The 27521-nt window shown below is 53.2% G+C and overlaps 1 protein-coding gene across 1 annotated transcript; it reads left to right on the plus strand.

Moving 5' to 3' along the window:
- The first annotated feature begins 6959 nt into the window (after nucleotides 1-6959).
- NKX3-2 (NK3 homeobox 2) lies at nucleotides 6960-10564 on the plus strand. Its single transcript, XM_006743568.2, has 2 exons — nucleotides 6960-7425; nucleotides 8976-10564. Exons 1-2 carry the CDS (start codon nucleotides 6960-6962, stop codon nucleotides 9503-9505), a joined length of 996 nt encoding a protein of 331 aa, XP_006743631.2. The 3' UTR covers nucleotides 9506-10564.
- The last annotated feature ends 16957 nt before the right edge of the window (nucleotides 10565-27521 follow it).

Consider the following 27521-nt stretch of genomic DNA (forward strand, 5'->3'; position numbering starts at 1 on the left):
AGGAATGGGGGCTTGTTTCATGAGTACAGTTCTATGAATTTCAGTTTTGCAAGAAGAAAATGTTCTGGCAATGGATGGCCGGGATGGTTGCCCAGCAATGTGAATGTACTTAATGCCAATGAACTGCATACTTAAAAATGGGTAAAGTGGTAAATTTTATGTTATGTACATTTTACCACGATTTTTTAAAAGAAATTATTTTTTAAAAACCACTCCTGGGGCGCCTGGCTGGCTCAGTCAGTGGAGTATGCAATTCTTGATCTCCCTGTTGTAAGTTTGAGTCTCATGTTGGGTGTAGAGGTTACTTAAAAATAAAATCTTTAAGGGGCACTTGGGTGGCTCAGTCACCTAAATGACCAACTCTTGGTTTCTGCTCAGGTCATGATCTCAGGGTTGTGAGATCAAACCCCACCTCAGACTCTGAGTTCAGCAAGGCGTCTGCTTGAAATTCTCTCTCCTTCTCCCTCTGCCCCTTCCCCCACTCTCTGTCTCTCTCTAAAATAAATCCTTAAAAAATAAATAATATAAAATCTTAAAAAAAAAAAAAAGAACACTACCAACATAGATGCCAAATCTGCCTATTCCTTCCATCTCCAGGACCACCTAACCCAAGCCACTATCTCTCTGGGACTCACAAGCTTGTAGTGGGTCTCCCCGATTCCCCACTTGTCACCGCCAGAATCTTTTTGTTGCAGAACAGCCAGATGAAACTCATATTCAGTCGGCTCTGTGCTTACCATCGTCCTGTGGCTTCCCATCATACTTAGAATAAAGTTCACGCCCCTGACTGTGGTTTATAAAGCCCCGTGCGTGCTGCCTCGTCCCTGACCACGCTGCCCCTCCCACTTCACTCTGGCCACAGGAGTGTCCTGTTCCCCAGCCCCAAGCACACAGACTCTCCCCACCATATGCCCTGTGCACTACTTTTTCCCTTGGAAAATCTTATCCTCCGTATCTCTTTCTGCTTCGAATCCCACTCCATCTAAAGCAGCCCCAGATCACCCTCTGCCACATCACTCTGCTTCTTTCTCTTCACAGCACTAACACCATCTGATGTTTGTTTCACTGCTTTAATTAGACATTTGTTTCTGGATGGCATTCCTCCGCTAGAATGTTAGCCTATGGGGAGCAGTGCCTTACGGCGCCTTCAACTCCAGAGCCTAGAACCACATCTGAGACACTGTAAGCGCTCAGGGAATATTCGGTGAATAGGAAATGAATGAAGAGAAGAAACTAGGGAAAGGGAAGTAAGTTGGAAATTTTTGCAAGGAGAAACTGGCATAACGCTTTGAGGGCCCCCAGGACAGTTACTTAGAGACAGGAATAGGATAAAATCAGAAGACTGCGCTTGTATTTTATAAGCATCTCACACTCGACACAAGGAACAGCACATAACATCTTCCTCTTTATCTACTCAAACCTGCTTCTCAGACTTACCCACCCTCCCCTCAATTAGCACCATCACCTGCCCACTGTCCAATAGACAACCCAAATGAGAAAATAAAACCTGAGGGACAAATGGGTTTGTTTGTAATGCCTGAACTTCCTGATGTTTGCGGTGACATACCCCTATTAGTCTCATAAATAAATTAGTTTCTGAAGAAACAAAAAAATCTTCCTACGACCCCAGTAAACACACAGACAGCATGTGCCCTAAATCACCACCCATCAGGAGCCCGGTGGAGCACTCAGCTTACTACAGAGCCAGCATACAGGAATCGAGGAGCTGTTAGGTCAGGAGGTCTCTGGGCTCTCCCCACTGCAACCACTTCGATTCTAAAACTGGTCCCTACATGTCCGAGGGGGCTCCCATCTTCCCTTGGCCTTGAGTGCAGGGTGTCTCCAGTGGGGGTCCGGACTGCGTCTGCGTGAGTTTTTTAAATGGATCACCTCCGCTATTACATCACTGACAACGTGAGACTGTGGAAATATAGAACTAGGAGTAAAAACATTTCGTTTTGTGAAACCAACATGTTCTTTCTACCTAAGCTGCTTTTCACGGTTCTTCTCTAGATGGGAACGCCACACATCCCTCAGGGGTGCCCGCTAGGTGGCGCTCGTCCTCCACTGTACCCAGGCGGGTTCAGGACTCCGTTCAATTCTTTTTTTAAACCTGAGAGGTGATCTTCATTCCTGGCTTTTTACAGGTAAGAAAACGAAGCTCCAAAGTGTCTTCCGTGAGGTCGTATCTGCATTTTAGACCCTTGAGCAAACTCAGGTCCCCATATTTCTGAACCCAACTAACTTCCATCACCTGGCTGGCTGTCTCCCTCTACACACGGTTTAGTTTATTGATTAAAATAATAATGGTGTTGGGGCGCCTGGGTGGCTCAGTCGTTAAGTGTCTGCCTTCGGCTCAGGTCATGATCCCAGGGTCCTGGGATCGAGCCCCGCATCCGGCTCCCTGCTCGGCAGGAAACCTGCTTCTCCCTCTCCCACTCCCCCTGCTTGTGTTCCCTCTCGCTATGTATCTATCTGTCAAATAAATAAATAAAATCTTTAAAAAATAATAATAATAATAATGGTGTTTCTTTCTTTGTATGTAACAAGGTTTGGGTTCAGTTCTGCAGGCCTTAGAGTCCTTTATTTTCAAATGCTTGGAACAGAAAAAAATCGTCATATTTGCCTGCCTGGATCTTTTCTTTGATTTCTTTAAGTTCCAAGCTCCTTTTCTGATGAATGAGTAGATAGAAATGGGTATGGAAGACTATGGGAAACGTTTAACAAGAATAAATGTGAAGAAGGTTTGAGAAAAAACCGATTAGAGTAGAAAACCCAACTAGACTGGCATTAGCCAAAGTCAGATTTAAATCCTGATTTAGCCACTTACTGATGGTCAGGTCATTTAAACTCCGTGAGTCTCAGTTTGCTCATCTATAAAATGGGGATAATCATGTTTTCTACTAACCACACCCCAAGGGTTGTGTAGATTAAATAAAACAATAGGCTGTGGCTCCTGGCACATTGTTGGTAAACAACATTTGTTTAAATACAAAACCTCCTTGGCCCGTAATAATCCTTCTCTTCCGTCTGATACACCTGGACCATGTTCATGAAAAACCCCGGTGCGGGTCGGGAAACGGATGACTTAGGAACCCATGAGCCGCTGTCTGCTGGCGGGGAAGTGGCATGTAGCTTGAAGTCTGGGGTGCTGCGGATGCTGGGAGTGCCCTCAGGAGCCTGCGGATGGGGACAGACAGTCAGTCCCGGGCGCGGCCTCTACCTAGACCTGGCTCTGGCGAGCCCGCACTGCCTCCCTCCTCCCGCCCGCGCGCCAGTGAGCGCTGTTCAGCAGCGTCTCGGAGGACACCAGATACAAGCCCTCCTTTTAAACGACTGCGAAACTTGACCTTGAGAAAGCAGGTGACTTCAGTCAAGGTCATCGGCGTCTGAGGGCCAAGTTCCGCGTGGCCTTCCACTGCACAGCCGCTGCGGAGTGGCCTCTCACTCCCTGGGGTCTCTCCCAGCACAGAAGGCGGCCTCCCCCCCAACCCGCCCCTCGGCCGGGAGACCCAGGACCGCCGAGGGCGCAGGTGGAGGGCGCGGGCGCGTGCGCAGCAGCTTTTGGCGCGCGCCGGAGGGCCGGGGTTCTCCCCCTCCTGGCCCCCTGGTCTCTCCCACCGCCCTCCCATCCTGCGCCCGAAGCTTCGCCGCCCCGCAGCGCTTCGGCCCGGGGCTGTTCCCGGGGCGGGAGGGCGCCGCACGCCAGGGGCGCGCAGGAACCGAACTGCGGAGGAGAAAGAAGAGAGAGGGGTGGGAGGCGAGAGCAAAGGAAGGAGACGGAGAAGACTAGGAAAGAGCGGGACGAGGGGCCGAGGAGGAAGGCTCGCGCGCGGAGCTCCCCGGCCGCCTCCTCGAAGGCTAGCCGGCTGCCGGGGCTCCCCGGCTCCGCCGATTCCCGGGGCGGGCCCAGGCCGAAGCGCGGCGCCGACGGAAGGTCAGGCGCGGTCAAGCAGCCGCGGGGTTCCAGGAGCTCGCGGCCACGCCCGGGGTAGATGGCCCTCAGTGGGCTGCGAGCCGGGCCCTGCTGCGCCCGCGCGGACGCGCCCCTTCCCCGCCGGCCCCCGGCCTTCCAGCACGCGCTGACCAGCCAAGCCCTCGCCACACATCCCAACTCACCGGCCTTGATTCTGCGCGTGTCCGGGCCAATCTCTGCCTACGACCACCTCTGCTCACCGTCCCCCAAAGCCTTTTCATCCCCACCCAGCCCCTTACTAGCAGCTTCTAGCCGGAGTTCCAGACCAGGGTACTTACACACCTCCTGGCCCTGCCTGCAGCCTCTCATCAGACCGACGGGTCGACAGCCGCTGCGGTTGCCCAGAGATGACACGGGTCTCTCACTTTGTGCCTGCTGAAGACTCTCTTGCACTCTGGGCACAGGAAACGGACGACTCAAAACCTCGGAACTGCATCTTTAATGCTTTGACAACTTCTGCCGAAGACTGTGGCAAAGGGCATATCCTACTGTGATTCGGGTTTCTTTTTAAAAAATATACTTGGGGGGGGCAACTAAAGAGTAGTTACTATTTTCAAGTAAGTCTTTGTATAGCCCCCAAACTTACTCTCATACGAGGTCATTCAACCGCCAGAACATCTCCGTTGCCTGTGTGTGCGGAACTCACTCTATTATTTGTCCACACCAAGCCCTCACCCCACAAAGGCATAGCTGTCTGAGACACACAGTTCACACCTGCCCATCTCTCACCTTTGGGGCGACTTGTGTCAATCTCCTTCTGGACGCGCTCCCCAGAGAATAACAGGATGGTGGGGGAGGGAGGAAATTTAAAGAGTAAATATAGGTCATCGGGAGGAAGGAAAGACACGCTTTCTCTTGAAACTCAGGAGTATTCTGTTTCCCTCCCGGCCTGAAGAGCGTCCGTGTCTTATCTTTGCCGGATACTGACACCAAATTTAAGCACCTTTCCCTCAAAAGTGATGTAACCCTAAAGAGCTATAAACGACAATGATCTCTTCAAGTGCGAATTTTTAACCCAAGCTCATTACCGAATCTGCACTGTAGTGTATTGGGGATGCAAAAAAGCATCATGTAGCTAAAATGCTGGAAAGTACACATGCTGCAAAGCCCTTTCCCACACACATACTGAGCTGAAAACTATGAAGAGTGTGTGTATTTCGTACTGCGGTGCACAACAAGAACCACCAAAAAGAAAGCAACAGGGGAAAATGCTGTATATTTTAGTGACACCAAAAACACCAATTTACTAAACTAAAATCACAGTTCTTTAAACTTACTTAATGGTTCAGGTTGTGTCTTTGGTGTTAAGCTAAACCTTTGGTAAGAATTATGGAAGACAGTAAAGTATGTTACTTGAGCAAATTTTTTATTTAAAAATAAATAACATAAATAAGTAACAAATGTTTTCATACCACAATATTTGTGTTTCCTAGCTTGGTTCCTTCTATTACATAAAACAATCCATCACTTATTTTTTAAGAGAATTTAATGTCGTCAGTTCAGGAGCATGACTACGGTAATTCCCATATAGTCCTTTAAACAAACACGTATCTTTTCTAATCTGATTCCACTCACAAGTAACAGAATATTTAAAGAGCAAATTGAAATATTTTTTTCCCTCCTTTCTGGTGTAAAATTTAACAAACTCCAATTAAATTCAGTATTAAATTCCCGTCCAGGGAAATGACCGCGCAATTTCCAGAAACTCTCCCAAAGATGACTTCTCATTTCTCGCCTGCCTTTAGTTCTCTAACTGTACCATCTTTTTCTTTTTAATTCCTCCATAGAAATCGAATCAAATAGAATATGGTGAAGGAAAAAAAATATTTCTAGTGATTTTAATTAATTGATTATATCAGTGAAAATAATTAGCAGTGAGGAAGCCGCGAAACTATAAAGGTAAAAAAAAAAGCATTTTGTTCTTATCTTTGAGCCTTCCTAGAAAACAGAAAACTGCGCGATTTACCGAACTGCGTTATCTTGGATTTCCCCCCTGCCCACACTCCCACGTTTAGGTTTCGACTCGACTATTAAATATCGTGTTCCACAAAAGCGCAGGAATGGGTGGATACATCTGCAGAGATAAGAAACGCGAATTCTCGGACACTGTGTGTGGGTGGGTAAGCCTCCCGGTTGCTGGAGGATGCTTCGAGGACTAGGCTTGGGAGGAAAGGGGTTAAGTCAGACCCTGACTTTCTCCGCACAACGTGCCCAGTTTTGTCTGTTAAAGTCAACGTCGCCCAGCTGGAACCAGCCAATAGGCGGCCTGGAGGGCCCCCGGACAACCCAGTGAAGGGGCGTGGCCTGAAGCTGTCACTCAGGGGTGAGGAATGACACCCGCGCGGGAGGGGGGATACGGTGGAACGCCGGGGAAGGAAAGAGAGAAGAAACAGATAAAACCAGAGCAGGGGGTAAAAAGGTGCCCCGCGCCTCTCGGAATCCAGAGGTCGCCGCCGTCGCCGCCGCCGCCGCCGCCGCCGCTGGGGGTGGGCTCCGGAAGAGCCGGACCAACTGAGAGGGAAAGGAAGAACCAGGAGCGAAATCGGGCAGCCAGGGAAGAGACCGAGGCGCAAAGAAAAAGTGACTCCGGCCGTGCGCCCCGGAGGCGCTCAGGAGGGGACTGCAGCCGCGGTGGGGGCCCTGCCGAGCCGCCCCCAACATCCTCCGAGGGGGCAGACCCCCGCCCGCCCCTAAGGGCGCGAGGCGATGAGATAATCCAGCTGAGCTGCGAAAAGAGAGCGTCTGGCTCTGGATTCGGGAGGAGGGGGTCTCTGGGAGGGCTGGGCCTCGGAAGTGGGGGTGAGGGTCGGCGCTGATCCCGGGCCAGAGGGGGGCGGGGGCTGCTGGGCCGCGCAGGAGTGGGCTGCAGGGGCCTCGCGCGCCCGGCTCACTCGCACTGCGGCGGCCCGCGCGCTGCGTCCAGCTCGGAGCTGCCCTGCGCCCCAGCCGCCCGGCCGGTCGGCCGCCCTGGCCCACGGCGCAGATGGCTGTGCGCGGCGCCAACACCTTGACGCCCTTCTCCATCCAGGCAATCCTCAACAAGAAAGAAGAGCGCGGCGGGCTGCCCGCGCCAGAGGGGCGCCCGGTACCCGGGGGCACGGCGGTGGCAGTGTCTGAGGCGCCCGCTGTCTGCTGCTGGCGACTCTTCGGGGAGACAGACGCGGGCGCTCTGGGGGGCGCGGAGGACTCTCTGCTGGCGTCGCCTGCCGGGACCAGAACGGCTGCGGGGCGGACCGCGGAGAGCCTGGTTTGTTGGGACTCGGACTCGGCGCTGAGCGAGGAGAACGAGGGCGGGCGGCGCTGTGCGGACGCGCCGGGGGCCAGCGGAGCCGGCCGTGCAGGGGGGACGCTGGGCCTCGGCCAGCCGGTCTGCGAGCTGCCCGCCGCCAAGGACCTGGAGGAGGAAGCCGCAGGCCGGAGCGACAGCGAGATGTCGGCCAGCGTCTCAGGTCTGCCGAGGCTTGGCGGGGAAGGGGGCCGGGCTGAGGGGCTGGGCAAGGAGGGCAAACGTGCCGAGTGGGGTGGGCCTGCTGTGAGTACCCTGCGCCGTGGGGCCCCGTGGCTGGCCGGGACCCTAAGCTCTTCGCGCTGGCGCAGGCGGCTCTAATCCTTCGGGAACTGAGCCCGAGAGAGAACCAAGAAACTCCTCAGAACCCTGCGTCCTGGGGTGAGGCCTGAGACGTCCTGGGGCAATTGTGCCCTAGACTGGGCTAAGAGAAAACCACTGCACCCTGGCTTTAAGTCCATCGCCGGTGCTTCGGCCCTGTCTGTGTCCAAATCCCTCAAATCATCGACAGGGAAGAGCCAGGGGCCCAGAGACCTCGAGTGGCCAGTGCCCTGGCCCCTGGCCCACAGAACAGAAACGCTCCCAGCTCGAGGTCCCAAGGCTTCGAGGTCCCAAGGCTCCGAGGTCTCCGCTCAAGGATTGGTGATGAGGGATACCTCTAAGTGGTACGGAGGCGTGCATCTGCCAAGCCTGGGCTTTGGGGGAAGGGCTTATTTAGCTTTCCCAGACCTCAGGGTCAGGGGAGCTGGGATGGGCTGAGGACCCAAGACCTGGCGGCACACCCTGCAGCCGGCTGAAGGCAGAGGGGCTTGATGTGGGTCATCCCACAAGTAGCAGGGAGAGGAACATCCTCTGCCAGGGCTGGCAGGTCACTGGGTGGGAAAGACCCCCACCCCCACGCCCACCCCCCTGTCGGCTGGTCGCTGCTGTAGGCCTCACGCTGGTTACAAGTAAATAGTATTTGCCAGAGCCCAGAGCTCTGAACCTCTCTGCTAGGGTCCTGTGGGGAGATCCAGGAAGAGGCTGAGGAGCTGGCGTCAGATTAGGGTTCAAAGACTGGAAGCAGGGGCACCTCCCTCTCTTCACCCTCAATCCTTAGCCCGCTTCTCATTTCCTTGCAAAGAGAGAGAGAGAGAGAGAGAAGCCCACCAAGGCTTTGGAGCAGCCTATTGCCATAGACCTCACACAATTCCGGGTGGTTGGGGAGTGGGGGTAAGACTCCGAATACATCTGTCTGAGGATTCGGCCCCCCACCTTCCCGTTATACGCAGTCGACACGTGTGTGCTGCGACAATGAGCATGTATGAGTGTGAGTGTGCCAGAGGCCGGTAAACCCAGGGAGGGAGCAATGTAGAACCCCAGGGCTCAGCGCTGAGAACTGAGAAGGCTTGTGAGGATGCTCAGGCCCGGTGCCCCCACATTACTGAGGGGAGCCTGGGGCCCAGTGAGGGCAGGGAGCTGGATCTTGGCCACACAGCATTGATACAGCGGCTGAGTCCCCTTCCCGAGCGGGGCAGGCCTAGATGCAAGAAGCTAGTGGAACAGGGTTCCGAGACTGATGTCCAGGACCCGCGGCTTACAGACCCTCCCCAAGCGCTCTGCTGGGATCGAAGTGTATTTCCGTACCCCACCCCCACCCCCCGCAGTTGAGGCCAGACCTCGCTTCTCTGCGACGCTGACAGTCTGTTGTTTCTGTCCCAATGGGGTCCGCAGGCGACCGCAGCCCTAGGGCCGAAGACGACGCTGTTGGCCCGGGAAGTGCACGCGTGCCGGCGCTGTGCAGCGGAACCGGCGGCGGCGGCGGACCGGCGGGCGGCGCGGAGGAGGAGGAGGAGCCCGCCGCGCCCAAGCCGCGCAAGAAACGCTCGCGGGCCGCCTTCTCCCACGCGCAGGTCTTCGAGCTGGAGCGCCGCTTCAACCACCAGCGCTACCTGTCCGGGCCGGAGCGCGCCGACCTGGCCGCGTCGCTGAAGCTCACCGAGACGCAGGTGAAGATCTGGTTCCAGAACCGTCGCTACAAGACCAAACGCCGGCAGATGGCCGCCGAGCTGCTGGCGTCAGCGCCCGCCGCCAAGAAGGTGGCGGTGAAAGTGCTGGTGCGCGACGACCAGAGACAGTACTTGCCCGGCGAGGTGCTGCGGCCACCCTCGCTGCTGCCACTGCAGCCCTCCTACTATTACCCTTACTACTGCCTCCCCGGCTGGGCGCTGTCCACGTGTGCAGCCGCCGCGGGCACCCAGTGAGCCGGCCCGGGGCGAGGCAGCAGACGATCCCCGCGCCCCAGCTCCGGACGGCCGCAGACCGCTGTGCAGGTTGTGCTCCGTACGAGGGCGCCCCGCCGAGGGGGCAAGTGGAGGACGAAATCCAGCCCGGGCTCAAAATCCAAGAGCGCGCCCGGGCAGCGGGACTGAGTCTGTCCAGAGAGGGCGCCTTTTTCTCATTTGAATGGAGGCACCCTATGGCCTAGGGGCCTTGCTCCCCAGTTGCCTGCCTGGAAGCTCTTGGACATTATTTATTATCACAACAAAGTTGGATTTGGATTGTATCTGCCAGGAGACGGCGTTTCCCTGGAGCGCAGAGAACTCCTGGATCCACGTAGCCTGAATCCCCAGAATTTCAGGCTGGCTGGGAGCTTCGTGCACTAGGCCACAATAGTTCATGGTATCCATGCTACCAATCTATGTTTATCTACATATCTATTTTTTTGGAAATTGCATTTGTAACAAAGGGGCGCGGAACCTTGACAGCCCCAAGGAGCCCCGAGCGATGGGCGTTGATTTGAACCGTGAAAGGTTTGCTTTTGGGGCCCTCTGACCCCACCCCTCCCCGTGTCAGAGCCGGGGTGGGGACGCCCTGTTGGATGCTGAATGTAAAGAAGGGAGCCTCTGAGCACAGGGCAGGGCAGAGCCCCCTCCCCCCCAATCTTTCCTCTCCGAAGTCCAGGGCCGCTTCCAACTGGGGAGCTTCCTGGGAACCCCAAACCGGGAAAGAGCAAACCCAGCGGCCTTTGGCAGAAACTTTCTTTTATTTCTTTTTATTTTTGTAAAGGAGGTTAAAACGTGTAGCACTTTTCGGTTGTTTGTATTCAAATAACGGTTATTTTTGTATTCAATGTGAATATCCCTGCCCAGCCTTTCCCCGGGCGTCCCCCACAGTTCCGACGCCGCGGGCCCTCTGTCTCTACGGATCATTCTCCGCAGCTCCTGCGTTCTGACCCAGGATTCTCCCATCCCTGCCCCTGCCCCTAAGACAGATGATCCTGTCAACCTCGTTGCTTTTTGCCTCCTTAAGGGCACTGTGCACTCAACTAGAATATTAACTTTAAAAAGATTTGTGAAGTTTGGAAGCTCTGTTCGCTTTATCTTTCTTTTTCCTTTAATTTATAAACTTTTAGTTTAATATGCCCTCCTGGACGCCGTGTTTTCTCTGAGCCTCTTTCCGTCCGGCTTTGGGGAATCCAGTACTGTAAAAATGTCTAGGGCTGGTTTTCCAACCACTTTTTCAGTCCTGGACCAAGGATGCCTCCTCCCTCTAAGGAGCGGCCGGGCTGCCCACCCGACAGAAAGTGTTTAAATCTGCGCAGCTCAGGGAACTGTGATGTAGGGGACTTTGCAAAAGTCACAGCTGAATCCCACTGATTCAGGAGCAAATGCCTAGGATTCTGTCTCTCACTCGCTCTTTTTTTTTTTTCCTCGTGGGATTGGTTTGAGAGTCTGGAAAGCGTCCATAGCTGAACCCACAGCCAGTTTCAACCCCTACTTAACCTGCTGTGTCCTCCACCTGCCCTAAGTTCTCTCTGCTTTTGATTTTCCCAGAGTTTCTGTAAGTGACCCTGTCTTCATTTTGTTTGGAGAATAGGCTAGCCAAAACTTGCTGAAGTTCTGAAGGCTATAATAAGCAAGCCTATAATAAGAGGTCTCTTGGGGAGGGTCAACTGAGCTTTGACCCCGGCAGGGGGCAAATGGCCCTCTACGTTGTTCCAGAGCGATTTCACTCACTCTCTCTGTGAAATGGTCTCATTTGATCCACACAGAAGCCTAAGGTGGAAGTAGAGGATGAGTAGGGTGAGGGTTAATTATTATTTACATTTTACAGACGAACACAACCCACCCCCATTCCACGAACTCCCCAGAATGTCATGGGTTCGCCAGAGCAAAATGCTTCACTCCCCTCCCACAGGGTCTGGGTCAAGCAAGGAAGAGTTAATGCCACATTGCAGGCTCTGAGGCCTCGGGTCGCTGCCGGCCGGAGCTGGGAGACGCCAAACCCAGGCCCCAGCTACTTTCAGTTTTACCCTGACCAGAAAGCCCTACCCACCCTTTTCCCTGGCCAGCGACCTTTTCCAGGCTCAGGACCCCCAGTCCTTTGTATCCCAAAGTCCGTGGCCAGGGATCTGCGGCCCCTCGGCCTGGTGGGGCAGAGAGTTGTGACAAGCCCTTTTCGAGAACGATTCCTGCTTTGTGGAAACAGCAAAGCGTGAGGAAAGGCAAAGGCCCTCAGGATATGCACACCCTTGCCCCCAAGTCCAACCACCTTCTAAATGGTTCCTGCAATCATTTTGTTGCTTTTTGGCATGTTTAAAAAATTCCACTTAAACTTCATAATGAATCATGAATGCATTTTCCTTGTAGAAAGTTAGAACATTTCCAATAATGCTAGAATTCACTCCCTTCCTCTCTGCAGAGATCGCCACTACTGAGGGGTTTTGGGGGAGGAGGCTCGATTTTTTTTTTTCCCCTTCTGAAATGGCATTTGGTTGTGACTGCGGCCTAAGAGGTAAGTTTGTCCTCCATCCTTGCGGATTTGGAGTTGAGGAAACTAGGGATTTTCTTTCCAGGAGGCCGAGCAGCGCCCCTTCCCTTTCTCGCCCCCTCTGCGCTCCCCGCCTGGGCCAGTTATCCTGAGCTGGCTCCAGAAGCCTGGGAAAAATGACCCAAACGAATTCAGTTTGCCCCAGATTGTTGCAGTTTCACTCTGAGCTGCTCCACGGCTGGTGCTGGCAACCAGCACCTTGAGAGCCGATCCCGGGAGTCGGAGTCAGCCTGCAGGGCCAGCCGGGCTTCGGAAGATTTCCCCCTGCATTTGGAGACCTGAGACAGGTATCTTTACCTGGGCCCCCGGCTGTAGACACGGCTCCTGTTGGAAATCTGTGGTACTACTTTCTGAATTTCCTCTTCCTTCCCACTACCACCCCTGCCTCTTTAAAAAAAAAAAAAAAAAGACTAGAAAGCATCCGGGTCTTTGCCCGCTTGCTTCCTGACGGAGGGGACCTTCGTCCACCCATGATCTGCGCCACTGGGGCGCAGTGCTCCTTGTCCGCTTCCTCGGAGCCTGATTTCCCAGAGTAGCTTCCAGGGGAGCCTTTGGACCTATATTCATCTTTCTCAGTACTTTTGGGCCCTTAGCAAATCTCCGAGCTGGCCTTCGGGATAGTTGGGTACGACCCACACACTTAGATGGGTAAACCATGGCAGGAGGAATAGCTGGGAAGGGGACACGCTGTGACCTGCACTGAAATCGGTCCCAAGGATTCAGGCTCAGCCCACGAATCTTGCTCTGGGCAGCAAATTTGAGATCCATCGGCTACCAAATATCGCTGGTGTGTGTGTGTGTGTGTGTGTGTGTGTGTGTGTGTGTGTGTGTGTCTGTAACTCAAATCCATGGCCTGTTGGCCTTGACTCTCCCAAGCTGCATCTAACTCCAAGCGACTAGGTTGGAAGGGCTCACGGACCGAAGGAGTATCTCGGAAGAGCTGGGCCAAGCAGTGGGAGTTTGGGAATGGGTTCCATTTCAGGAAATAGATGGCTTCCGGACCACAGAGAAACCCCGTGCTCTCGCCACTCCTCCGCACTAGCCCAAGGGAAGAGGTTGATAGTGAATCTGACTTCATTCCAGAAGGTCCGAGGAAGGCTCAAACAAGATGTCCCCTTGCTTCTGAGAGTCTGGCCCGGATCCCGGATCCCAGAGGGGCTGGGCCCCTACAGGGGCGGTGTCTGAGGGCTTCCCGGAAATGGGGAGCTTTTGCAGACCCGGAAACTGGCAAGCCTGGAAGCACCATACCGAGCATCCCACAGAAGCAAGACATCCTCCAAAGCCGGCAAACATCCCTCGGGACGGGGATCCTTTGACTCTAACTCCCCAGCCGGCCGCCGGACCTCTGTCCTGGCCAGGCGGCCACTCCGTTCAGGTTTCATCGGTGTTTGGCAGGAGAAGGTAGAATCCAGCCTCGCGCAAGCACACGGAATTCAACTAGGTGGACGGAAAAGGCTTCGGCCTCGGGGGAAAGCCGCCGCCGCCAACGAAGGCTAGGCAGCGGAGAAATTTAGACATCTCCCCGAAACCTGAATACTGGCGGAGGAGCTCCTGGTCCTCAAAGGACGAGGAGGGAAGCGAGGCAGACCCGCGCTGGGGCCCCGCTGCCCAGGCCCTGCAGGGCTCGTCTTGCGGGCCACCGCCTCACCCGGCTAACAATCTTAGTTGGGAATCATACCGAGCTGCGCGGGGACTGCAGGACCCAGCAAATGCTTGAAAGCGCTTTGTAAGTCGGAAAGCGCTGAGAGCGGGTAGTTACACACGCTAGCGGCGCGTGGCTACTGCGCAGCCCTGGCCGCGAGGGAAGGCCGCGCCCAGAACCTCGAAGGAAGCAGGAGCTGAGGCTCCTAATCCGAGGGCGGCCCGGACGAGCAGCCAAACAATACACAACAACAACAAATATCTATAACTACGTTCGGTTGTTCGGTTGTCTAGGACGTTACCCGTGAAAAAGTGCTTCCGCATCCTGCTGCGCAGCGTTTTCTTGAGGCCGCCTTAGCAGCGTGGACATGGCCTCCATATTGCAGATGGGCAAACTGTGCCCGAAGCCACAGGCCATAAAGAGGCCTTTCAGGGTCTTTCAAAGCTCAGAAGCATATTTTAGTATTTGAGGCCGGCAGTGTGGATAGATGGTCCTTTAGAACTAGCATCTCCAGGTGTGGCTTTGGGGTGGTTGGATTACTAAGGGTGGGTGTGTTTGAAAACCGTTAAGCACTGCACAGCTAGCTGGTATGGACTTACTACTACGGTTGCCACTACTATTATTATTATTATTATTATTATTATTAATTTCTGGGCAATGCTTAGTAGGCTGATCTGAAACAATCTTTCTTGAACTCCTGCACCCTTCAGGAGTTTCCAAGTGACCTGCGGTGTGCTCAGCGAAGGGTCCCTTAGAGGGGTAGAGACGCGGGGCCTCGGCCAGTTTTCAAGTCTCCTGAAAAATATGTTTTTTAAAATGAAGAAATGCCAAAATAGGTTGCAAAAAAATTGTGTTATATTGTAAATGGTTACATCATGTAATAAATTAATTTTTTTCTGTAGTTACACATAGAAGTTATTCAACATAAACCGAGGTGCTCAAATCATTAAAACATTTATAAAAGGAGATTGATTCCCAGGGCCTTGCAAGCAGGGGTGGTCCGATATGGAGTCCAGGTTAAGCAGAAAGATGAACTTCTTTCAAACATGTTGGGTGTATATGAGGTTATGCCACCTACGAAGGAGAAGTCAAACGTCCAAATTTGGGGCAATTTGCGGGCGTGAGAACTGGCAAACGGCCCTGCCGCCCCGCACCCCGCCCGGAGCGCTGTTGTTACTGTTACTTTTTGCTTTGAGGCGGGGAAGGGAAAGACGGGGCGCCTGGCTTCTGGCGGATCGGAGGCTGACCCGGAATCCGCTGCACAAGCGAATTGCACTTACCGGTTCCTGTTGGAAGGTCAAGTTCAAAGGGAATACACAGTAGCTGCGGGAGCGGAGGCATCACCTTGCCAGGAACCTTTGGCAAGGTGAGCTCGCTCCTACGCTCATCCTTTCCTGCATGCTGCCGGGAGTGTGCGTGACAAGCTGCCTCCTTCCCTCTCCCAGCCGCCTGGAGCCGCTCACTTCACTGTGCCTCCCATAAGCACCCGCGTTTTGTCCCTGGGTGCCCCGCCCACAGGCGCGGTGAGGCCCCGCAGCTCAGGGGTTAGTGCGCCGGCGGAGCCCGGAGCGCGTGGTCTCTGCCTAGGCCTCACGGTCTTCAGCGAGTGCCGACGTCACTCCTTACTGTTTCCGCAATTGCAACAAGAGCTTCTGGCGTGAGGGGGGCTTTTGGGGGCTTCTGGGGGCTTCTCGGTGAGTCCTTTTCCTCCCGGCCTGGCCCGATTCTGGTCGTCACACTCAGGCCACCCGGCTGAGCAGCGCTCCTGCGACTTGGGCGTGCGCCCTGTCCCTTCGCGGGGTGCGGTCCTGGACGTCTGGGAGATCCAGGTGAGAGTTACTCCCTCCAGCCAGCACATCTGAGGGCGGGAAGTGGTCAAATCGGGCTCAATGGTCTCCAAGATCATTAAGTGATTCTACCTGGGGCCTCAGTCTACCGGCTGGAGGCAGCTCTCCCACTGACTTGACGAATCCTAGGCAATTAAAAAAAAAAAAAGTGTGAGATGCTCCTTAACCCTAGTAATGTTTGGAGTCCACACGGACCTCTGGCTTGGAGTCGAGGTAAAAGACAAAGCCTTTCTATTTTAAATAATGAGCCATGCCCTTCCTGAGCAGATTTTGGAGGGAGGGTTGTTTTGCTTTATTTTTTAAAAGGAGCTGGGTCCCCCAGTTGCCTCAGCGTAAGTCTCTCCAAGACTATTATCTCTGAGCCTCCTCTGTTCACTTCCTGAGCCTGGGTGGGCAGCTGTGGTCCTCGGCTCGGATGTCTCCCCACTCACCGCGCTCCGGAGGGGAGAGACCTGAGGCTATTCCGCATCGGTGTCCGCATTGAGCCCTCGGAGAGTCCCCTGACCTTGGACGGAAAACGCGTTAAGGAAAAAAAAAAATGCCACTAGTACTTTCTCTCCCATGGTCCACCAAGGGTGGGCAGCAGGCTGTAAAACAAGAGCCAGTAAAGCCGATTATTTTAATAAGCTTGTTAACATTTTGAATGACTCCCCTTGTGCGCGCCAAGGCCTCCCTCCGTGGAGCGGTGGAGCTCTTCGGCGGGGTTTTCGGGGTTTTTTACGCAAGGACAAACACGCTGCCGTGCGGGGGCTTCGGCCCTCCGCGCAAAGGGCCCTGGCCGGGCTGGGGCTGCCGGGCTGTGCCCACAATGTTCTCTTAGGGCCTCGCTGTCCCCCGCTGGTCCATGTTTTGCTGCGCTCAGCCCGAGAGTCTGCGGCCATCGGCCTTCGAAGGATGCAGGGCTACATAGGGTCAGAGGTCGCCAAAGAGCTCGAGTGACCCAATGTGGCACCGAAGTGTCCCCACGGAACCCTCGGGTCTGGGGTTTTGTCCCGCCCTACTACATTTTTGCTCGTGGTTTTGCAATGGTCGTCAGTGAAATTGACACTCCTCTGAGGATTGAAATAGTAAAATCTCCACTCCTGTGCAGGTGTCTCAGGTATTTCTGCGGGCGCGGGGCCGACATGGGTTTGGTCCACACGCGTCCTAGACCTGGAGCAGGAGTGTCACTAGGGTGACTGACTTCTGGGAATCTCTCCCTGAGGAGGCCCAGGATGCTGCCCCTCTCGGGGAACTTGAGCGACGCCCTTGTCCCCCACCCCCAACTGTGGGAAAGGAAGCTACACACACACATATAAGGTGGTGACAAAGAGTAGACACAGGGCAGGTGAGAGAAAAACTGGGCTAATGGGAAGACTTAGCCTGCCCAAGTTCCCATATCCCTTCAAATCTCAACTTACACATCTCAGGCCTTCCCTGAGTCAACCCTCCTGACAAGTTTCAGTTAAACGTCCCTCCTGAAGCTGTCCCACCTACTTGCTGCAGTGATAAGTAATATTGGGTTCAGTGCCCTGCTCTAGAGCTGTCTGACCTGGCCTTGCAACCTCTGGGAAGACAGGCCCGGATGGCTAGCCCCCACGGTGGCCCCAAGTGCCTAACATGGAGCCTGTTGTTCTTCTATGTTGAATACATATTTGAAGCACTCATGAATGAGGATCAGAATCCTTCAGCTTTGTCCTTGTCAGCCCCCACCACATCCCTCCCTCCAGGCTCCAAGTGCGTATCCACAGGCCCTGTTGAGAAGCCAGCAGAGGGCAGAAGGGCCAGTGGAGCTTTTTCAAACCTCATCAAGGTCTTCTTCTCCTGGCCTGCTGGGCACCAGTCCTGGGTGGCTGAGCGGGAGAGCCCCTTATGTCTCGGGGTCAAGCTCTCAGGCCTCGGGCTCAAATTCTTCCTGGTGCCACCTTAGCTTTGAGCAAACTTGCCAAATCATCTCATCATCTCATACTTGATCCTATTAAAATGTACATCATACCTGACCAGCTGAGGACTCAAAAAAAACATGGTCCTGAATGAACATTGTGCTTCTGGTTTATATGGGAGTGGGAGCTGGGGTGGGGTGGGAGCATGGTCCAGTTTGGAAATTGGACATCGGCTGTGGTGTGGAGAGCATCAGCTGCCCCACAGAGACCAGAGCCAGGCCTGGTGGATGGGGATACCCTTGGAGAGGTATTTGTGGTGGATCTGGTGGTGGGATTGAGCTAAGGGGTGCTGGGCCTCAGTGGCCCTGGGCAGAACTGCTTCACCTATAGACCTTGAGGTGAACTCAGGGTCCTACCCACCCCCTCCCCATGTGGGCTTATGATCACCACCTAAACACAGTGCTGCTAGTTGGGATAGCTGCTTTGGACAAAGGGCTCAAGGTCTCTGGATTCCCAACTGAGGGTCTGGCACTCACATGTTTTCATTTTTTAAATTTTTTTAAAGATTCTTTATTTATTCATTTGGGAGAGAGAGACAGAGAGTGCACAAGCAGGGGGAGAGGCAGAGGGAGAGGGAGAATTAGACTCCCTGCTGAGCTGAGAGCCCGACGTGGAGCTCCATCCCAAGACCTGGAGATCATGACCTGAGCCGAAGGTAGATGCTTAACCATCTGAGCCACCCAGGCACCACTTCACATGTTTTTAGATGAAAAATTCCTACTGTATAGTGTCTTATGTTTTATGAATGGATTTTCCAGCCCATTTCCTTTGAATCTACTGGCTAGTAGTTCTGGTTCCATGAGTAGCCCCAAAGAGGGAGAAGCTGGTGTTGCAGGAGAGCTCAGCTGGAGAAGTTGAACCCAGGCATTCAATCAGGAGGTCTTTTTGATTCTCCAGGAGGGAAGGCATTAAAAGCTTCCTCCTGAAAAACCCCCTGGGAACAGAGCATGGATTTGGAACCAGACAGTTGATGAAGACCCAAAAGGAGTTGCTCTGCTGAAAATATGGAAAATTACCCCCACCCCCACAAAGACAGGGTCCTCTAAGAATGGAGTGCTTCCTGAGCAGTAGGCACCATGAAATGCTCACAGCCTAATTGATAATATTTTTTGCCAAGTTAAACAAAGACATTTACCATTTAAAGAAACTTATCTGTGGACATGGTAAGGGGTAGACAAGAAGTGTTGAGTGATTATAAAAACAACCAAAACAGTAAGAACAGTTAACCCTCATTGGAAACCTTGGCTGCAACATGTTCTGTGCATTTTTTGCAACTGCAATTGTGCTTTTAAAATAAATGCAGCATATAGACTTTTAAGGTTTTAAAAAAAGTACACCAACTGCTTTCCAGTTGATTCCTTCTTTTTTAAAAAATATTTTATTTTTAAAAAGATTTTATTTATTTGAGAGAGAGAGAGTGTGTGAGTGCAAGAGAGCATGAGAGGGGGGAGGAGGAGGGGAGGGAGAAGCAGACTCCCCACTGAGCAGGGAGCCTGGGGGACTGGGGCTTGATCCTGGGACTCCAGGATCATGACCTGAGCCAAAGGCAGACGCTTCACCCACTGAGCCACCAGGTGCCCCAAGATTTTATTTTTTAAAGTTGTCTCTGCACCCAATATGGGGCTTGAACCTACAACCCCAAGATCAAGAGTCTCATGATCTAGGACTGAGCCAGCCAGGCCACCTCCAGTTGATTTCTTCTGTTCACAATAACTGCAGAAAAGTTTCTTAAAATAATTATTTTATAAGATATGTATTATTTATTTGATTTACACTAATTGTTCTCTGCAGTGCTGCCTAAGGGAAGGCCCTCCCCCGCGTGCTGGTCCTTGTGTTTGTGAGAGGCTAGTGTCCTGCTTTATGAGACAGTCTGGAGAAGGAACTGCAGAACACACTCGGAAAGACAACCACAGGATACACAGGGAGGAGAACTGGGGTCTCACCCTTCATAGGTGTAGGGCCAAAGGGAAGCCTCAAAAAGCTGGGAGGGGAATTATAAAAAGGGAGGTTTTTTTTAAGAGAAAAATCTTTGTGTGGAACTGCTGTCTGACATTCTCTCTTTCCTCTTTCATTCATTCATCCAAATATTCAGCATATTTGTTGGGCTGCTACTCTGTGTGAGGGGTACAGCGGAAAAAGGCCCCACCCTGGTGGAGTTTACCATCTAGTGGGAGACAGGGATAGAAGTGCCAAAAGGAAAACAAAGTAAGTGTGGGTTAGCGCGGGGCAAGCAGGGGTATCATTTGAGAGGTCAGTCAAGGAAGGTCACTGGAATGTTAATTTTTTTAAGGGGGGAGAAGGAGAGAGAGACTCCTACATAGGAGCCCAACGTGGGGCTCTGGGGCTCCATCTCACCACTCTGAGATCTTGACCTGAGCAGAAATCAAGAGTCAGCTGCTTAACCGACTGAGCCCCCCAGGAGCCCCAAGGGGGTTAAATATTTATAAGAGCGCTTTTGGTGTGTGCTGATCACTAGGGCCGTGTCTTTGCCCAACTCCATCAGAAGGTCTCTCTATTCGGGCTAAGTCTCTGTCATGCCGTGTCCCTTGGTTTAATTCCCTCTCTGAGTCCGCCCTATTCTGAATGTGCTTCGAGGGGGAGAATAGGCCAAATAGGCTGGGAGCTCCCAGTGCCGGGCACTCCTACCCATCCTCCCTTTTGAACAACCCCTGGCCCACGGGAGGGTCCATCCAGGAGGCGAATCCCCAGGACCCAGGAGCCCTGGGGAATTGGTGCCCCAGTTCCCAATCCCTAGTGCCGGGAGCTGCTGAAATGCTGAGAAGTTTCCGGAGGGGGCTGGGGCAGCTTCTCCTCGGCCAGGCAGCAGCCCTCCAAGCCTGCGCGGGCCAATCGCTGCTCTGGTAATCAGTGCTTTATTTAGCGCTTAATCTGTTTCCCTAAGTGCTTTCCTTGAATTATTTCATTCATTCCTCCTGGCAGCTCCATTACTATTATCCCACTTTGGGGATCGACGTACGCTGTGGCTATTTCTGGCGGAGATGGGGTTCGAACCAGACTGTGTGGCTCCAAAGTACTCGCGCTGGCCAGATTTCTGTTCTGTTCCCCACCGCAGAGCTGCGGCTGCGAGGATCCCATTCACAGAGGAGAAGAATGAGGCCCCGGAAAGAGTATGCTCTGTCAGGGCCCAAACTAAATGTTTTACCTCCTTAGCTCATTTCGTTTTCACCACTTTTCTGAGAGGCGGGATTTCCCCAACCAGTAGCAAGGAGGAAAGAGAACCAGAGAAGGGAGGGGTGGTGGGCCATGGGGGTGTATGTGGAAATGGCAGCGTGGTGTTAAGGCTTTGGAGGAGGAGCAGGCTTGGCTCCCACTTCTCCCAGCTTACAGGCCCTTGGTTGACTTTCCTATCCTCTGACCCTCAGTTTCCCCACAGGAAGGAAGTATCGAGATGTGGAGTTGGTGGCTGGCGCAGGGCGGGCTCTCAGAGGTGATGTGGGTCCGTGGCAGAACAGGAACCAGCCTACCTAGGCTCACACTGGTCTATCCCTCATCTGCAGGAGGGGGAGAATTTTCCCCAAACTCCGTACAGAGGATATCAGGGGATAGATAGTAAAGTGCCCTTTCGTCTTAGGAGAACTGAGAAGGAAGGTTTCTTACTCCTGGCTCCCTTTACCATTGACCTTTTCTAACAGTGCAGTTCCTGGTGACACCATCGATCCTTCTGTGCTGGTGGCTGGGGCAGGCCCAGGGAGGCAGGGTGGAGGACTCAGTGACCCTTTTCTTTGGTAGGGTGATAGGGAAGGGAGTACATGGGCTACCCAAGGCAGGGGGGTTGCTGTGAGGTTACCCCTCTGCGATTTTCAGAGATTCTAGATTCTTTTCTCAGCGCCTCATTGGCACGAGCCTCTCAGCTCCCGCCACCAACCCCCCCCAACACCTCCAGCAGCGCATGTGGGTGGGGGGGCAGCGCAAAGCGGGGTGTTCCAGGAAGGGAAACGGCATCTCCCGGGTCTGAGGATTTCTAGTGCGCTCCAGTGACCATATTTGCTCTCATGTAAGCCTCGGGAGAACCCCATGAAGTGGATGGGATTATCTCTCCTTTACAGACGAGGGAGCCAAGTTCAGGGGGGAGGTCAAGTGACTAGGGCAGGGTCACACAGCTTGCAAGCAGTGAGCAGGGCGCTTACCCAGGCGGCCTGTGGGACTTTAAGGCTTTCAGCTACTGCCGGCGACACCTCCGCGCCCCACTCCCTCCCTTGGGGTGGGGTCTGGGCGGTTGGAAGAGGCGGAGGAATCCCATGGGGACCGACAAAGGGGGTATTAATTCTCTGGGCAGTTTCCTATTAAGAAAACACCCGGCTCTGGCCCGCCTCCTCCCAGGGCTGCTGCTCGCCGCCTGAAGGCGAGGGCTGTATATTTGTAGTTTGATTCCGCCCGTCAAGCCTAATTTCTCCCTACAACTTAATGGACTCGGCTTGACATGCGTAATGATTCCTAATCACGAACATTATTTTCGCTAGCGCGGAGACATGTTCCAGTTGTTGTGACAGATCGCGTTTCAGCCATAATGACGGAAAATTACCATTTCTAATTCTCCGGTTTTTGACACCTAAATCCACAGACCATATGTGGCAGCGGGAACTCTGGGCCCCACGGTTCTCCCTCCCCGCTGGGGCAAAGAGATCTTGTGGCTGGTGCTTCCACCCACCCGCTCAGCCGCGCCCAAAGGGGTGGAGCTGGAGGGGCCCTAGGGATGGATCCGTCTTTGCTGGCTCCTTCCTCAGTCTTCCGGCCCCTCCCTCCGACATGAGGTACCCCAGTACCAACGACAAAAACCGGAACTTGGCAGGGGCCTCAGAGACTGATGCATTTTAGGGACCCACTTTACAAATGGGGACACGGAGGAGAAGAGAGGGGAGTGCATCTTGTCCAAGATGTCAGGGCTGGTAATTGGAGGGTAAGTTTTTCTCAAGACCGTCTCTGGAGTTTGGAGCAGGGAGATTGTTGTGTCCCTCAGCCCGAGAAAGGGAGACCTGGCTTGTTCCTTTATTTGCAAGCCTCAAAACCAGTGAGGCAAATCCTTCTAGGGACCCTTGTGGTAAGCTTGATGCAGAGGGAGAAGTTGAGGCACAGAGAGGTTAAGTAATTTGTCCAAGAAGACCGGGCTGGTAGAGACGGAGTCGCGCCCAGAACCCGTGCTCTGGACCGCTTTCCAGGCTGATGCAATTCACCTTGACCCCTCACATTCATCGCTCATACCAGCCGGGTGCAGATTATTATTCCCACCTCGGGTTGTGAAGAAATTGAGGCCAGGAGGCAGAAAGCGGAAACCAAGATTCTCCTGTCCACGTCTCAGGTGTTGCTCACTTTAGAGGCCCGGTGGACCCAGCGTACCCCGCCATCGGCCAGCATTCTCCAGTTTGCTTCAAGAGTAGCTTCCCTTGCGCTTCTCTCATCTCCCCCGTTTGGAGCGTGGGTCTGAGGGAGACCCTGAGGGTAAAGAAGAGATACAGCCCCTCCTGTAGAGGTTCAGCAGTAACAATAGCTCATCACACAGGCCTGAGGGGCCTGATATTGACCGACGCACTTCGTTCTAGGGAAGCACGAAGGTCCAAGGGACGAGAGGAGCGTCTGCTCAGAACGGACTAGCCAGGCCTTGGACGTATGTCACAGAACCTCAGATCCATTCTCTGTAAGACGGGGGTGAAAATACCCACCTACGAAAACGAATGGGAGATTGGTAGAGGCCTCTTGTCCAGGCACTGGGAAGGTGCCAACCTTGGCTGGGGCTCCATTCCAGCAATCCTGAGAAGCCGCTGTGCCACTTCCGCGGGGGTGGGAGGGGACGCTGCTGTTGCTAAGGAACGCAACCCAGTCGTGAAAGGAAGCCCTGAGCTTCCTGGGGGGTGCAGGTGAATCCCAGAGGTTATCTGTCGTCCACACGGAGTCCTGAGCCAAGGGTGGCGCGAGGGCCCAGAAGAGGACAAGCCCTGGCTGCTCTCTGCGAAGTCTCCTCTGGGAGGAACCTCCTGAGTTTGCAGACACCGCTCGGGTTAAGTGCGCAGCAGCTGCGTAGACCCAGCAGGGTCAACCATACCACGCACCCACTCCGGAAACAACTGGGGAAGAGAAAACAAAACAAAACTACCCAACACGCCAAGGTCTGAAAGCAGGGTGCGGTTCTCCGCCTCCACCTTGCCCCATCCCAGCCACTCGTGCTCCTGCCCGGGTGCACTTGGCTCCCAGCTGTGCCTACCGCCTGGCGTCTGCCCCACGGATCCCGCGGGTCTCATCACACCGGGCACCTCCCCCCCCTTCCAAGGTCTGGTGTGGACCACACTCCGTCACTGCCGAAGCTCCACTGTTTCCGACCCAACGACTTTGGGGATGCCCAGGTGCGCCAAACAGTGTAAAAGCTGAAGCAGCTGACTTCTCCGCCACACCTGCCCCACCCCATCCCCAAAGTCAGCCTTTGTGATGAAAAAGAAAGGTATTAAGAATATGTTTTTTAGGGGCGACTGGGTGGCTCAGTCATTAAGCATCTGCCTTCAGCTCAGGTCATGATCCCAGGGTCCTGGGATGGAGCCCCGCTTGGGGCTCCCTGCTCAGTGGAGAGCCTGCTTCTCCCTCTCCCACTCCCCCTGTCTGTGCTCTCTCTCTCGCTGTGTCTCTCTGTCAAATAAATAAATAAATAAAATCTTCAAAAAAAAAAAGAATACATTTTTTTAGACATGAATAAGTTTGAGGCTTCCCTGGAGGAAGGCTGAAGGTAATTAGCTATCACTACAATCGGGAGCTTGTTTGTTCATGCCCCAGGCCAGCCTGAAGGCAAAGTGGGTGTTGTCCACTGTGATTTCTGGGTTTTGGTTTCTTATTAAAAGTTAAAGAGTAACATGGGTGCCTGGGTGGCTCGGATGGTTAAGCGTCTGCCTTTGGCTCAGGTCATGATCCCAGGGTCCTGGAATCGAGTCCCGCGTCGGGCTCCCGGCTCGGCAGGGGGCCTGCTTCTCCCTCTGACCCTCTCCCCTCTCATGCTGTTTCTCTCTCGCTCGCTCTCTAAAAAATAAATAAAATCTTAAAAAAAAAAAAAAAAGTAACAGATCTCCCTTCACCTTCCTGAATGGAAGGCACAAATGGAAGGGTGGGTTTGAAAGCGCTTGGTAACCCCCAGAGTATGCAAAGAGCCCTGGGATGTAGCTGACCCACCCTTACCTATAAAGACGTGCTTGGAGGGTGTAGAGAGCCCCTCCAGCCATCCTGTCCTTCAGGTTCCAGGAACAACCTGAAAGCCTCAAACCTACAAGAGCAGCATCTACTGCTCATTTTACCAATTTAGAGGCTGAGACCAAGTTGGGGGTGGTGGCCCTCCCCTTTCCTTTGGGCTGGTAGAGCTTTAGCTCAGTAGAGAAACTCCATCAGAGAGGACATCCCTCTAATTAAAAAGAAAAGAGATGGTACATAGTGGTGCAGAAGCTTCTAAGCAGAGGGATCTTACACTTTCACATCCAGTATAGAGTCATTTATAGTCAGAGTACCTGGGAGTCAAACCCAACTCTGCCTTTTACTGGTTGTATGACAGTGGGCCTCAGTTTGCTCATCTGTAAATTGGGGATAGGAATAGAACCTACCTCATAGGGGTTTGCTTAGCATTAAATGTGTTAAAACTTAGAATAGTGCCTGGTATATAAGTGCTCAGTTCCTGGTGCCTAGGGTATGATAAGCAATCAATACATGTTAGCTATTTTCAAAGACACCATGGCTCACATGTGAAGGAATCTCAGGTCTTTGCTTGGATTTAAACAAACAAATATAGAGGCTACCATTCACTGAGAGCTTAAGGAGCCCTGCAAAGAGATTCTTTAAGTGTTGCCTGTGGAGCTTGGCGGTTTGTAGGGTAGCCTGGATGTCAAATTTCAGCCCTGCCACTTCCTAGCCAGGTGACCTTAAACTAATAGATACTTAATCTGTTTGTGCCTTGGTTTCTTGTTGTGTAAAATGATTTTTAAAAGATAGATGTAAAGCATTTCTCTCACTGCCTAACACTCAGTAAGAATTCAATATTGTTAGCTCTTATGAACTGCCCTTACAGACACTTATACTCCTAGTATAGAGGGAGGTGACGTAATTGTTTAATGCTCTGGTAACTGGGTGTGACTGCTCAGGGACAAGGACTTTAGAGAGGACCTGAGTTCAAGGCTGACATCACCACTCACAGTCGTGTGGCTTTTGTACCCATTACAGCCTCTTTGAGCCAGCTTGCCACCTCTCTAAGAAGGATAATAACTTCCACTTAGCAGCAGAGACTCCCGAATTTCCCAACAGGAAGGGCTGTGGAGGCTTGGGATCAGTTGGAAGTTTGTCTTAAAGGTGTTCTGTCAGAACAAGCAGGCTCTTGACTTAGATTGGATGCTGGGATCACTGGAAGAGACACTGTGAGGCCATGGTGCTAGCTGCCCCTGGCTGCCCAGTCCACTCTTAAAGAGAAAAATGCTAGGCTAATATCCCTATTGTAGTCCCTCAGGTCTGTGGGTGGGGCAGGCAGGATGGGTAAAGTCTGATAGAGAGGGGCACTTGCTACTTAATCCTTCACAAAACTCCAGTGGAAGGTCAGAATTCATCTGGTATTCATGGACTCGTTTTCTGCAGGACAATTGATCAGAAATCCTCATTACTTACTAGATCTTAGGAATCACTTTCAATATGCCTGCAGGTTTGAAAAGGTCCACAAAGCTTCAGCACCTATTTTGTAGATTTAGAATTAGAGCAAGTAAAGTGTTTGGCAATGTATTGCCTAGCACACAGTCCTGGAAAATGGGAGCCCCTATTATTAAGTTAGATCATAAATGCCTGAAGTAAAAACGCCTAAGCAGGACCTTTGGGGACTTGTTCACAGGAAGGCTCACCGTGCATTTTTAAGCCTTCCCAAGTGAGCCTTTAAGAGGCTTGTGGTGCAACTTCTGTCCATTTCACTGAAGGACATCCTGAGGCTGAGAGAATTTTTCCACTGGAATTCCCTAAGATCTGAGGCTATCTAGCAACTCATTTCGGAAGAAGCGAAGCCGGGGCCTCCTGGCACTTGCTCCATCTGTCCGGCTCGGCTCCGCGGTGCCCGGCGCTGTGCTCCGGGAGGCCGGGATGAACTGTGTGGGCGCAGCACCTGCAGCTCCTCTGGGCGGCCCTGCGTCGGCGCCACGGTTAGTTCCGGGGCACCTCGTCCGGGCCGCGTGCCGGGCGCACTGCTGGATCGCCTCGTGCGAACCAGAACCCTGAGATATGGGAAAGCGAGCAGGATCTCTGTGCTTTGGGCTTTCCGGTCCTGTTGGCAGGGGCCGAGGGTTGGCATTCTCCTGGCTAGCGCCCAGCGCGCGGGCTCCTCCCTGTGTTCTTCCCCTCTGCATCCCTTCCTTTTGATCCTTATGGAAAGGTTATTGTCAAGACTGATGGGTATCACGCTGCACTCTGAAGCGGGATCACGGGAATGACAGCTCACGATTTGTTGAGCTTCCCACAGGGGCCAGTCACCCTGGCAAACTGTCTATGCCCATTCGATAATTTGTCACATCCATTCCATGAGGAAGGTACTGCTGTCATCCCCAACTTACAGCTATGAGGACTGAAGTACAAAGAGCTGAATTTTTCTCTGGTCCTATAGTTAACCAAGCAATAGAACCTGGATTTGAACCTTGACGGCTCGGTCTTTAACCACGCCTCTACGCTGCTTTCTGCTTGTGTGCCTTGGGCCCAGAACGTTGCCTGACATCTGATAGTCTTCTCTGAATATTTGTGGAGAGAGGAAGGCATTGTTTGTTTGTTTGTTTTTAAAGATTTTATTTATTTATTTGACAGAGAGATAGAGAGCACAAGTAGGCAGAGAGGCAGGCAGAGGGAGAGGGAGAAGCAGGCTCTCCGAGCTGAGCAAGGAGCCCGATGCGGGCCTCGATCCCAGGACCCTGGGATCATGACCCGAGCGGAAGGCAGCCGCTTAACCGACTGAGCCACCCAGGCGCCCCGAGAGGAAGGCATTGTTACCCACGCGTTAGGCATGATGAGCAGGCGGACAGACTTGCTGAAACCC

Source organism: Leptonychotes weddellii, chromosome 2, assembly GCF_054177405.1.
Source record: "Leptonychotes weddellii isolate Sample4059 chromosome 2, ASM5417740v2, whole genome shotgun sequence".
NCBI classification, from domain to species: domain Eukaryota; kingdom Metazoa; phylum Chordata; class Mammalia; order Carnivora; family Phocidae; genus Leptonychotes; species Leptonychotes weddellii.

Bases quoted from the DNA above. Each gene is read 5' to 3' on its own strand.
- NKX3-2 (XM_006743568.2), top strand. From the start codon at position 6,960: ATGGCTGTGCGCGGCGCCAACACCTTGACGCCCTTCTCCATCCAGGCA. The intron at 7,426-8,975 runs GTCTGCCGAGGC...TGGGGTCCGCAG, and splicing joins GATGTCGGCCAGCGTCTCAG to GCGACCGCAGCCCTAGGGCC.